We start from the raw sequence: 10,870 nt of genomic DNA, 5'->3' as shown, positions 1-10,870 counted from the left end.
GGGCTCCTGTGGAGCCAGGTTCCCTGCAGAGCCTTCCTACGCTCTGTTGAGTGACCAAATAAATTCTGCCATTCTGTCCAGGCTTGGTGGCTCATGCCTGTAATCCTAGCACTCTGGGAGGCTGAGGCAGAAGGATCGCTTGAGCCTGGGAGTTTAAGACCAGCCTTGGCTACATAGCGAGATCCTAGCTCTACTAAAAATTTAAAAAATTAGGCGGTGTGGTGGCATCCATCTGTGGTCCAGCTACGCCGAGGCTGAGGTGGGAGGGATGCCGGAGCCCAGGAGTTCGTTCGAGGTTGCAATTAGCTGTGATCACACTACTGCACTCCATCCTGGGCGACAGAGTGAGACTCTGTCTCTAAAAAAGTTAAGAATCATAGTAAGTAAAAAATTCTGCCATTCCTACTGTAAGTCACATGATAGACCCACTGTTCTCTCCACTAGGGGGCGCAAAATACTGATCAAGGGCTGTGATTTCAGGTTCTAAGGGAGAAGGGGACTGGGGATCCAACCTTCTAGGTCCTGAGGAGAAGGGATTGGGGGGTCCCAGACTCCTGAGTCCTAGGGGAAGAAGAATCTAGGGGCCTGGACTCTGGGGCCCCTGAGGGGAATGGGGTTCTGAGAAAGGAAGGAGGAGTCTGAGGCCAGCACCAGTATTGGTTGGAAGCGGAACTGGTCCGGGCAGTGCTTTGGTTTGGCTCAAGTCCGTGGGAACCAAGTGGACAGAGCAGGGATTGTTACTCCAGGGTCTCCCCCTCCCCACCACCTCCTGCGCTTGGCAGCCTCCGTTCTTCCCAGGCCCCGGGGACTCGGGGGCATTGCCCACAGTCCCTCTCCAGGGCCCCTGTTTTTTACTGGACTCAGCTGCCCAGCCCCAGGACCTGGGAAAACTGCCCCAAGGGTGTTGAAAGCCTGGCTGGAGGTTAATGCCAAGCAGATTAGGAGAAACACAAGCCGTGGATCTCCAGAGACCAATAGCCCCACCCATGGGACTTGGGGAGCAGGACCACCCTGGACTCCCTCAGGATACAGGAATCTCGGCCCCCAGCCCCCTTCATTCATGGTCCCAGCAGTGGCCTCCTTCAGACCATGGAGCCTCTGCTTATTTGCACCTTCTGCCTTCTGTGCTTTTTACTTGCATTTTTTTTTTAATAAGTTTTTCTTTTTTTTTTTTTTTTTTTTTTTGAGACAAAGTCTCACTCTGCTGCCCAGGCTAGAGTGCAGTGGCCCGATCTCTGCCTCCTGGGTACAAGCAGTTCTCCTGCCTCAGCCTCCAGGTAACTGGGATTACAGGCGCAGGCCACTCTGGCTAATTTTTGTGTTTTTATTAGAGAAATTTTTGTGTTTTATTTTTGTGTTTTCACCATGTTGGCCAGGCTGGTCTTGAACTCCTCACCTCAGATGATCTGCCCTCCTTGGCCAAGCAAAGCTCTGGGATTACAGGCGTGAGCCACTGTGCCAGCCCTAGAGGTCTGTCTTCTTGGGTCCCGCCCAATGCAGCACTGACTTGAGCACCATTCTCCCCTCTGCCACGGGACCTTTATACCTGATTGCAGTGGCACATTTAAAGTGTCAGCCCAGGCCTGGTGCAGTGGTTCATACCGGTAATCCCAGCACTTTGGGAGGGCACGGTGGGCAGATCGCTTGAGCCTGGGAATCGGAGACTAGCTTAGGCAACATGGCAAAACCCCGTCTCTACTAAAAATACAAAAAATTAGCCAGGTGTGGCAGTAGGCATCTCTAGTCCCAACTACTTAGGAGGCTGGGATGGGAGGATCTCTTGAGCCCAAGAGGTCAAGCCTAGAGTAAGCCAAGATCTCACCCCTGCGCTTCAGCCTGGGTGACAGAGCAAGACCTTATCTCAAAACAAAAAAAATAAAAAATGTGTTAGTCCAGCAACTGTGAGGCAGGAAAATAGGGTCTGGAGGCAGGGAACATAAGGCCAGTTCACTTCAGCTATAACAGGAAACATCCTCTCCTGTAGGCCGTAAATAACTTTGTAACTTTTCTTCATCCTCTTCATTTACATAGGGTGTAGGAGAAGTAACCAGTGGAAGGGGAATCCTCTAGGGAGGGAGTTTAAACTCCCAAAAATTCTGTAACAGGACTTTTGAACCCATATGCTTGGGCCCGCTCCCACACTGTGGAGTGTACGTTCATTTTCAATAAATCCCTTCATTTCTTCCTTGCTTTGTCTGTTTTGTTCAGTTCTTTGTTCAAGACGCCAAGAACCTGGATACCATCCACCGTTAACAACTGGAGACTGTCAGAGGCCACTGTGGACTAGCTGTGTCTATGATGTGTCATTTTACAAATGAGAAAGCCAGATTTTGGCCTGGCGCGGTGGCTCATACCTGTCACCCCAGTACTTTGGGAGGCCGAGGCAGGTGGATCACTTGAGGTCAGGAGTTTGAGACCAGCCTAGCCATCATGGGGAAACCCTGTGTCTACTAAAAATACAAACATTAACCGTGCACAGTGGCACATGCCTGTAATCCCAACTACTCCAGAGGCTGAGGCACAGAGAATCGCTGCAGCCTTGGAGGCGGAGGGTGCAGCGAGCTGAGACTGCACCACTGCAGTCCAGCCTGGGTGACAGAGTGAAACCCAACCTCAAAAAAAAAAAAGAGAGAGAGAGAAAGCTGGACTTCAATAAAGAGCAGTTCTAATTGCTGTTTCGATTATTTACTGTTACTATTCACTGTTTTATTCCCACGGACCCATGGGTTAGGGCTCCATACACAACAGTAGGTGCTGATTAAATGTTGGCTGGACTGAGTCAGCCCCTCCATCTTGGCCCCTGAGTCCTCAGAAAAGCAGTGCCATCCATGAGAAGCAACTTGAATTGTATTTTTTGTTGAAAAGAATTCAGGCTAGAGTTGGGAGCAGGATGCAAGAGCTACTGGGAAGGGGGAGCTCAGTCCGAACCTGGGGGATCAGGGGAGCGGGGGACTCTCCCCTTGTCCACAGATGGAGGGTCTGGCTGTTATTCCTCTCCCTTCAGCACAGAAAGAACTTGGTCAGTAAAAATGCCTGTGTAAGTGCTCATGGCTGCTGTGCTTTTGCTGTACAAGTCCCTGGGGAGAAAGCACAGAGGGTTAGAGGGAAGAGGGGCTGGGGGCCTGGACTCCTGGGTCTGAGGGAGGAGGGGCTGAGGCCTGGACTCCTGGGTCTGAGGGAGAAAGAGGGGCTGGGGGCCCGGGTCTGAGGGTGGAGAGGCTGGGGGCCCGGACTCCTGGGTCTGAGGGTGGAGAGGCTGGGGGCCCGGACTCCTGGGTCTGAGGGTGGAGGGGCTGGGGGCCCGGACTCCTGGGTCTGAGGGTGGAGGGGCTGGGGGCCCGGACTCCTGGGTCTGAGGGTGGAGGGGCTGGGGGCCCGGACTCCTGGGTCTGAGGGAGGAGGGGCTGGGGGCCCGGACTCCTGGGTCTGAGGGAGGAGGGGCTGGGGGCCCGGACTCCTGGGTCTGAGGGAGGAGGGGCTGGGGCCTGAACTTCTGGGTCCCGGATACAGTCGGTGGTACGGGCCAGACCCCATTTCTCCAGGGGCAGGTGCTACCTGAGTTTCTCGTCTACAGCAGGCAGGTATGTCTTCTCGTACAGCTTCTGGGCGGCTGCCTTTGCTGACTCCCAGTAACTGGAGAGAGATTCCTGCACCCGGCTGAGCAAGGCCGGGCTGGGCGGTTCATCTTGCTGGGGGAGTTGGGCCCCCTGGACCTCTGCAGGGGGAGAGTGTGTCAGGGGAGCCCATGGGGCTGTAGCAGGGGGAAAGGAGGCAGGAATGAGGGGAGAGGGCAGAGGCAGGGGTAAGAAGGGCCTGAGCTGAGAAGATGCTTGGAGCTCATTCGCCTCCCCACTCACCGAATCCTAGTACCAGGAGGACGAGACACAGAGCCAGGAGGAATCGTGTGCCCATGGTGTCGGGAGACCTGGAACATTGAGTGGGGGTCATATGGCAGGCTGACTGGAGGCGGCTGTTCCTGTGGTCACGCCCCACTCTGGTGGGGGGACTGAGATCCTGCTCTGTGTGTACTCGGTGCCCAAGTCAAGTTTCCCATGCATGGACTTGGACACAGCCCCCTTCTTGGGCCTCACTTTCCAACATCCTGTGATTCTACTCCTGATTTTGACATTTTAATTCTTTTTTTTTTTAATTTCCTTTTTTGAAACGGAATCTCACTCTGTCACCCAGGTTGGAGTATAATGGTGCGATCTTGGCTCACCGCAACCCATACCTCCCAGGTTCAAGAAATTCTCCTGCCTCAGCTTCCCCAGTAGCTGGGATTACAGGCATCCGCCACCACGCCTGGCTGCTTTTTGGTTTTGTTTTTGTTTTTTTGAGATGGAGTCTTGCTCTGTCATCCAGGCTGGAATGCAGTGGTGTGTTAGCTCACTGCAACCTCTGCCTCTGGGGTTCAAGCAATTCTCCTGCCTCAGCCTCCCAAGGAGCTGGGATTACAGGTGCCTGCCACCATGCCTGGCTAATTTTTTGTATTTTTAGTAGAGAGGGGGTTCCACCATGCTGGCCAGGCTGGTCTTGAACTCCTGACCTCATGATACATCTTCCTCGGCCTCCCAAAGTGCTGGGATTACAGGCGTGAGCCACTGCGCCCCACCTAAGTTTTGTATTTTTAGTAGAGATGAGGTTTCACTATGTTGTCCAGGCGGGTCTTGAACTCCTAACCTCAAGTGATTTGCCTGCCTTGGCCTCCCCAAGTGCTGGGATTACAGGCGTGAGCCACCATGCCTGGCTGCTAATTTTTATTCTTTTGTAGAGATGGGGGACTTGCTTTGTTGCCCAGGCTGGTCTGGAACTCCTGGGCTCAAGCGATCCTCCCATCTTGGCCTTCCCAAGGTGCTGGGAGTACAGGCGTGAGCCACTGAGCCCAGCCTAGAAGGCTTTCTTGAGCACCTAAACAGTTCTGGGCCCAGCAGGAACACAGCAAAGCCCCTGCCCTTTGCTAAGCCTGAGTCAGTGCAGGGAGGTGCTCTGCAGACACCATTAAGGACCCACACTAGATCAAAAGCCCTAAGTCAGACCTCATGTCCCTGCATCTGCTCATTGAGTTCTCACTCGTCCTATGAGGGAGGCACTTTTGGTTACAAAGAACATGCACAGGGCACAATATCATCATCCACACGTAGGAGATGAGGTAGCTACATCAGAAAGAGGTTTAAATCTGATCCCTGGAGAAAGAACGGCTCAAGCAAATGGTCTACAATTCTTTTTTTTTTTTTTTTTTTGAGACAGGGTCTTGCTCTGTTGCCCAGGCTGGAGTGCAATGGCAGAATTTTGGCTCACTGCAACCTCTGTCTCCCGGGTTCTAGTGATTTTCCTGCCTCAGCCTCCTGAGTAACTGGGAATACAAGCATGCACCACCACACCTGTCTAATTTTTGTATTTTTAGTAGAGACGGGGTTTCACCATGTTGGCCAGGCTGGTCTCCAACTCCTGACATCAAGTGATCCATCCACCTCGGCCTCCCAAAGCGTTTGGATTACAGGTATAAGCCACTGCGCCCAGCCTACAATTCTTTTTTAGATTTTTAAATTCTTTCATTCTTTTTTTTCCCCCAAGATTGAGTCTTGTTCTGTCACCCAGGCTGGAGTGCAGTGGCATGATCTGGGCTCACTGCAACCTCTGCCTCCCGGGTTCAAGCAATTCTCCTGCCTCAGCCTCCGGAGTAGCTGGGATTACAGGCACGCGCCACCACACCTGGCTAATTTTTGTATTTTTAGTAGAGATGGGGTTTCACCATGCTGGTAAGGCTGGTCTTGAACTCCTGACCTCAGGTGATCCACCCGCCTCGGCCTCCCAAAGTGCTGGGATTACAGGCGTGAGACAATATGCCTAGCCCTTTTTCTTTTTTAGAAATGGGGTTTCTCTGTCACCCAGGCTGGAACACAGTGGCAAGATCATAGCTCACTGCAGCCTCAAACTCCTGGGCTCAAGGGATCCTCCCCTCCTCAGACACCCAACTCTAAGCAGAGGTTCAAATAGTCTACATTTCTAAATTCTGTGATTTACGGAGTGTGGTGATGCACCTATAGTCCCAGCTACTGCGGAGGCTGAGGCAGGAGGATTGCTTGAGCCTAGGAGTTTGAGTCTAGCCTGGGCAATATAGCAAGACTCCATCACACACACACACACACACTCACACAAAGTCACAGTTCCAACACGGGCTTCTAACATTGTGCCTCCTACAATTCCTACTTTATCGATCTTTGCCCTCTCCCTGCTGACGCCCCCCTGCCCCCGCACCCTGGGTCCCTCTCTTACCAGACTCGCGGGCTGTCCTCACCAGCTCCGGACAGGCATAGAGAGGCTTTATAGCGTTTGAGACCCACTTCCGCTCCACAGCCACCACCCCCATCCTTTGTCTAGGCCAAAGTCCTGGCCAACAGAACCACTGAGGGGGTGGATGGGGACAGAAAGGGCAATGACATCCCCCAAGGTCATGCCACAGGGAACCTTCACTCAAGTGACAGGGAACCCTCACTCTGAGAATTTGCCTCTGACAGAGGCTGGCTTGGGGGCTGTGGAGGGGTCGGAGGTGCTGGGTGCCCACTGGGAATGGAGTCAGAGCTTGTGGGAGACAAGGGCGAAGTTCTCAATGAGGGCCATCATGGGGACCTGCTGACTCCACCTGCACTCCTGCCCTCACCCTCCTGAAACTGGTGCGCCTCGAAGTCCCCCATTCTCCACAAACCCACAATAGGGTGTTATCCCTTGATACCCTTCCCTACCCCCCAACTCTCCCTTCCCCATCAGGTGTCACCTCTTCTACTCATTAATTCCTGGGAGGAGGTGGGGTGGGTTTTCTTCTGGCCACACTGGGGAAGGATCCAGACAGGGACACAGGTGAGACTTTATTTATTGGAGAAGTATGAACTTTTATTATTTCTTTTTGTTTCCCCCCCAAGGGATCTCGCTGTGTTGCCCAGGCTGGTCTCGGACTCCCGGGCTCAAGCCATCCTTCCACCTCAGCCTCCTGAGTCGCTGGGACTACAGGCACCCGCCACAACCACCCCTGGCTTTTATGAATATTTTAACCCTGGTCCTTGTCCCCACAGACAATCCTGGGGCACAGGCTGTGGGTCTTGTTCAAGAGGCTTTCTTTGGATTTGAGGAGCCAGGCCTTGGTGCGCGGACCCAGGTCCCTGAGGTGGTCGTCATAGTACGTCTGCATGAAGCCCCGGAAGGTGCTGGGGCTCCTGAGGGAGAGAGGACATCACAGTGGAGGCCCCAGCTCTCCCCAGGTGTTCTCTGCCCCATTTATCTGCGCCTTTCTCTGACCCAGTTCTTGCTCTCAGCTCTAACCCTCTGCTCCTCCCAGACCTAGGGGTCACAGCCCCACTGCCGCCCTTTCCTCCTCCCTGAAACCCAGGGGTTCCAGCCAGGAGTCCAGGCCCCCAGCCCCTCCTTCTCCCTCAGGCCCAGGAGTCCAGGCCCCCAGCCCCTCCTTCTCCCTCAGGCCCAGGAGTCCAGGCCCCCAGCCCCTCCTTCTCCCTCAGGCCCAGGAGTCCAGGCCCCCAGCCCCTCCTTCTCCCTCAGGCCCAGGAGTCCAGGCCCCCAGCCCCTCCTTCTCCCTCAGGCCCAGGAGTCCAGGCCCCCAGCCCCTCCTTCTCCCTCAGGCCCAGGAGTCCAGGCCCCCAGCCCCTCCTTCTCCCTCAGACCCAGGAGTCCAGGCCCCCAGCCTGCCTCCCTCAGACCCAGAGATACAGGGCCTCAGTCCCTCCTCCCTCAGACCCAGGAGCCCAGGCCCCCATCCCCTCCCTCAGACCCAGGAGCCCAGGCCCCCAGCCCCTCCTCTCTCAGACCCAGAGATACAGGGCCCCAGCCCCTCCTCCCTCAGACCCAGGAGTCCTCTCCTGCCACCCAGTCCAGCACACACTCACCAGAACCACTGCCACCTGTCTCTGGTCCTGTTCAACACTGGCTCCAGCAGCTCCTTCATCCTGCCCGTCACCAGGCTCCAGTGACTCATCTTTAGCTTTGGTGGGGGGCTGGGGGTTCCTTCATAGGCTTCTGACTGGCATGCTAGGTGGAACCAGAGGGCAACTTGGGCGGGCTGGGACCCTACAATCCCCCCTTCTCCCTTTCCCGCCATGCTCATCCTGTGTCACTCCTGGTGGCCCAGGGGCAGCCCCCTGCCAGTCCTCTTGCCTCCTGCCTTTACCCGTATATGTCCCATGATCGCTTACCCCTCCTTCAACCATCAGTCATCTCTCTCTCTCCCCTTTTTTTTTTTTTTTTTTTTGAGACAGAGTCAGTCTCTTGCTCTGTTGCCCAGGGTGGAGTGCAGTGGCATGATCTTGTCTCATTACAACCTCCACCTCCTGGATTCAAGCAATTTTCCTGCCTCAGCCTCCTGAGTAGCTAGGATTACAGGCATGTGCCACCATGCCCGGCTAATTTTTATATTTTAAGTAGAGATGGGGTTTTGCCATGTTGGGGCCTTAAACTCCTGACCTCAAGTGATCCACCCACCTCAGCCTCCCAAAATGCTGGGATTACAGATGTGAGCCACCCCGTCCGGCCGGGCCATCTCTTCACCTTGTGTCAGTAGTCTCTCCTGTCACCCTGTCTGCCTATGGTTTCCCTCTAATGGCCTCTCTAATTGCCATCCTCTGATGCCTCCCTTCACCACCTGATTTTGCTGCCCAGGAACTACCCCTTTCCCCCTTAGTCTCCTGTGACCCCCACCCTGTCTAAGCTACCTCTATGGACAGTGGAGGGAAAGCAGGAGGTGACTTTCTGCCCCCAGGGGCAGACATTGGCTCAGCCTTGCTGTCAGTTCCTCTTTCCAGGCCAGACCTTCTACCCACGCGTCTGGACAAAGCCTCGCCTACAGAGACCAACCGTCACGCGGGGGCCACATGTGGCCGGCTGTGTGCCTTGGCCAGTGACTTATCCTCTCTCCCCATGACTCAGTTTCCCCTTCTGTAGAATGGGATAATAGTACCTACCGCAGGGTTATTGTGAGAATTAAGAGTTAATACATACGATGCACATAGAATGGTGCCTTGCACATTGTAGGCGCTATATACGTGTTAATTTCTTTTTTTTTTTTTTTGAGACTGAGTCTTGCTCTGTCGCCCAGGCTGGAGTGCAGTGGCGCGATCTTGGCTCACTGCAAGCTCCGCCTCCCGGGTTCAAGTGATTCTCTGGCCTCAGCCTCCCACGTAGCTAGGACTACAGGTGTGTGCCACTATGTGTGGCTAATTTTTTGTATTTTTAGTAGAGACAGGTTTTTACCCGTCCGTTAGCCAGGATGGTCTCAATCTCCTGACCTTGTGATCTGCCCGCCTCGGCCTTCCAAAGTGCTGGGATTACAGGCATGAGCCAACGTGCCCGGCCCTGTGTTAAAAATTTAAATTTCTACTGGATGACACTGATCTAGAATATGATCCCATTTTAAAATAAAGTACATCGCCGGGCATGGTGGCTCATGCCTGTAATCCCAGCACTTTGGGAGGCCAAGGTGGGCGGATCACCTGAAGTCAGGAGTTCAAGACCAGCCTGGGCAACATGGCAAAACCCTGTCTCTACCAAAAATATAAAAAATTAGGCAGGCGTGGTGGCGTGCGTCTGTAGTCCCAAATACTCTGAAGGCTGAGGCAGGAGAATCGCTTGAACTGGGGAGGTGGGTGATGCAGTGAGCCGAGATCGCACCACTGCACTGTCACGCACTGGGTGAAAAGAGACTTTGTCTCAAAAAAAAAAAAAAAATTAAATGCATATGCAAAACACAGACGCACACACCAGCACACACTCACAGACCCCCTCACATGTGTCCACACACTCAAATATTTTGCACACATGTACCCCACAGAGAGACAGGTGCACACAAATACATACATGCACACAGACATGCACTTTTACCACGACTGTGTACTCCCAGTTCCACGCACGCACACACACACATGCACAGATGATCCCAGTTTGTACCAATGTTATATTCACACTTTACTCTCAACTACTGACACACACACTCCCCGACACGCACACGCTCCGTACTCACGTCTCACGTGGCTACGGAGCCACAGGACACACAGCCACACTCACACCCACCAGGTGTGGGCCCCACATCCCTCCACCCTCTTCTTCTCACCCCCAATGCAGGCCAGGACCAGCACACAGAGGCACAGGGCAGGCAGGTCCTGGAGCCTGTTTCTGAGGAGGGACATTTCTGGGGGTTCCGTGCCTCTGTCCCTCTGTGCTCAACTCTGTGGGCCGGGGGAGGGGAGGCTGCACAGAGCAGGGCCCTCCTCCGGCCACCTCCCCACTTGGCAGAGACTTCAAAGAGCCGGGCCCAGGTGACAGTGGCAATCAGAGGTCATGCCTCTGTGGGCCTCCCTCCTTCCCACCCTCCCACACCGTGCCCTGAGAGAAGACAGAGGCTCTTGAGCCTCCTGCACTGAAGCAGGTTCAAATCCTGTCTCCACCTCCCATGACAGCCTCATTTGCTGGCCTGTTTCCTCCTCTATAAAGTGTGAGACATAGTACATATTTCAGGATATTACTTGAACAAATACAAAGAAAGGCACAGTGGCTCATGCCTGTAATCCCAACACTTTGGGAGGCCGAGGTGGGCAGATCATATGAGGCCAGAAGTTTGAGACCAACCTGGCCAACACGGTGAAACCCTGTCTCTACTAAAAATACAAAAATTAGCCAGACATAGTGACACGCGCCTGTAATCCCAGCTACTCAGGAGACTGAGGCAGGAGAATCACTTGAACCCGGGAGGTGAAGGCTACAGTGAGCCACGATCACGCCATTGCACTTCAGCCTGGGTGACAAAAAGACTCTGTCTCAAAACAAAACAAAACAACAAAACAAAAACAAAGAAAGCTCTTACCATGGAGCC

At 54.0% G+C, this 10,870-nt stretch overlaps 1 protein-coding gene across 3 annotated transcripts; it reads right to left on the bottom strand.

Moving 5' to 3' along the window:
- Positions 1-2,669: 2,669 nt before the first annotated feature.
- Positions 2,670-10,239, bottom strand: LOC105478525 (apolipoprotein C-II). Of its 3 annotated transcripts, XM_071087125.1 has the most exons (5): positions 10,112-10,222; positions 7,896-8,037; positions 3,858-3,925; positions 3,556-3,715; positions 2,670-3,077 (listed from the first exon to the last, which is right to left on the bottom strand). In XM_071087125.1, the coding sequence occupies exons 1-5, from the start codon at positions 10,185-10,187 to the stop codon at positions 2,987-2,989; spliced, it is 537 nt and encodes a 178-aa protein (XP_070943226.1). In that variant the 5' UTR covers positions 10,188-10,222; the 3' UTR covers positions 2,670-2,986. The 3 variants fall into 3 exon arrangements, with proteins under 3 accessions (XP_070943226.1, XP_011734217.1, XP_011734216.1); XM_011735915.2 differs by lacking the exons at positions 7,896-8,037; positions 10,112-10,222 and adding an exon at positions 6,277-6,367; XM_011735914.3 differs by lacking the exons at positions 2,670-3,077; positions 3,556-3,715; positions 3,858-3,925 and adding an exon at positions 6,853-7,211 and having other exon boundaries at positions 10,112-10,239.
- Between the last annotated feature and the right edge of the window lie 631 nt (positions 10,240-10,870).

The sequence above is a fragment of the Macaca nemestrina genome, chromosome 20, assembly GCF_043159975.1.
Source record: "Macaca nemestrina isolate mMacNem1 chromosome 20, mMacNem.hap1, whole genome shotgun sequence".
Taxonomy (NCBI): Eukaryota; Metazoa; Chordata; class Mammalia; order Primates; family Cercopithecidae; genus Macaca; species Macaca nemestrina.
Note: the sequence above shows the minus strand (reverse complement) of the source record. Positions and strands in the feature narration are given on the sequence as shown.

What these genes read in the sequence shown, in the direction of transcription:
- LOC105478525 (XM_071087125.1), bottom strand. Translation starts at nt 10,187, where the DNA reads ATGTCCCTCCTCAGAAACAGGCTCCAGGACCTGCCTGCCCTGTGCCTC. An exon ending in GGTCCTGGCCTGCATTGGGG is followed by an intron (nt 8,038 to 10,111) that starts GTGAGAAGAAGA and finishes GGTTCCACCTAG; the next exon opens with CATGCCAGTCAGAAGCCTAT. An exon ending in GCTGTAGACGAGAAACTCAG is followed by an intron (nt 3,078 to 3,555) that starts GTAGCACCTGCC and finishes CTTTCTCCCCAG; the next exon opens with GGACTTGTACAGCAAAAGCA.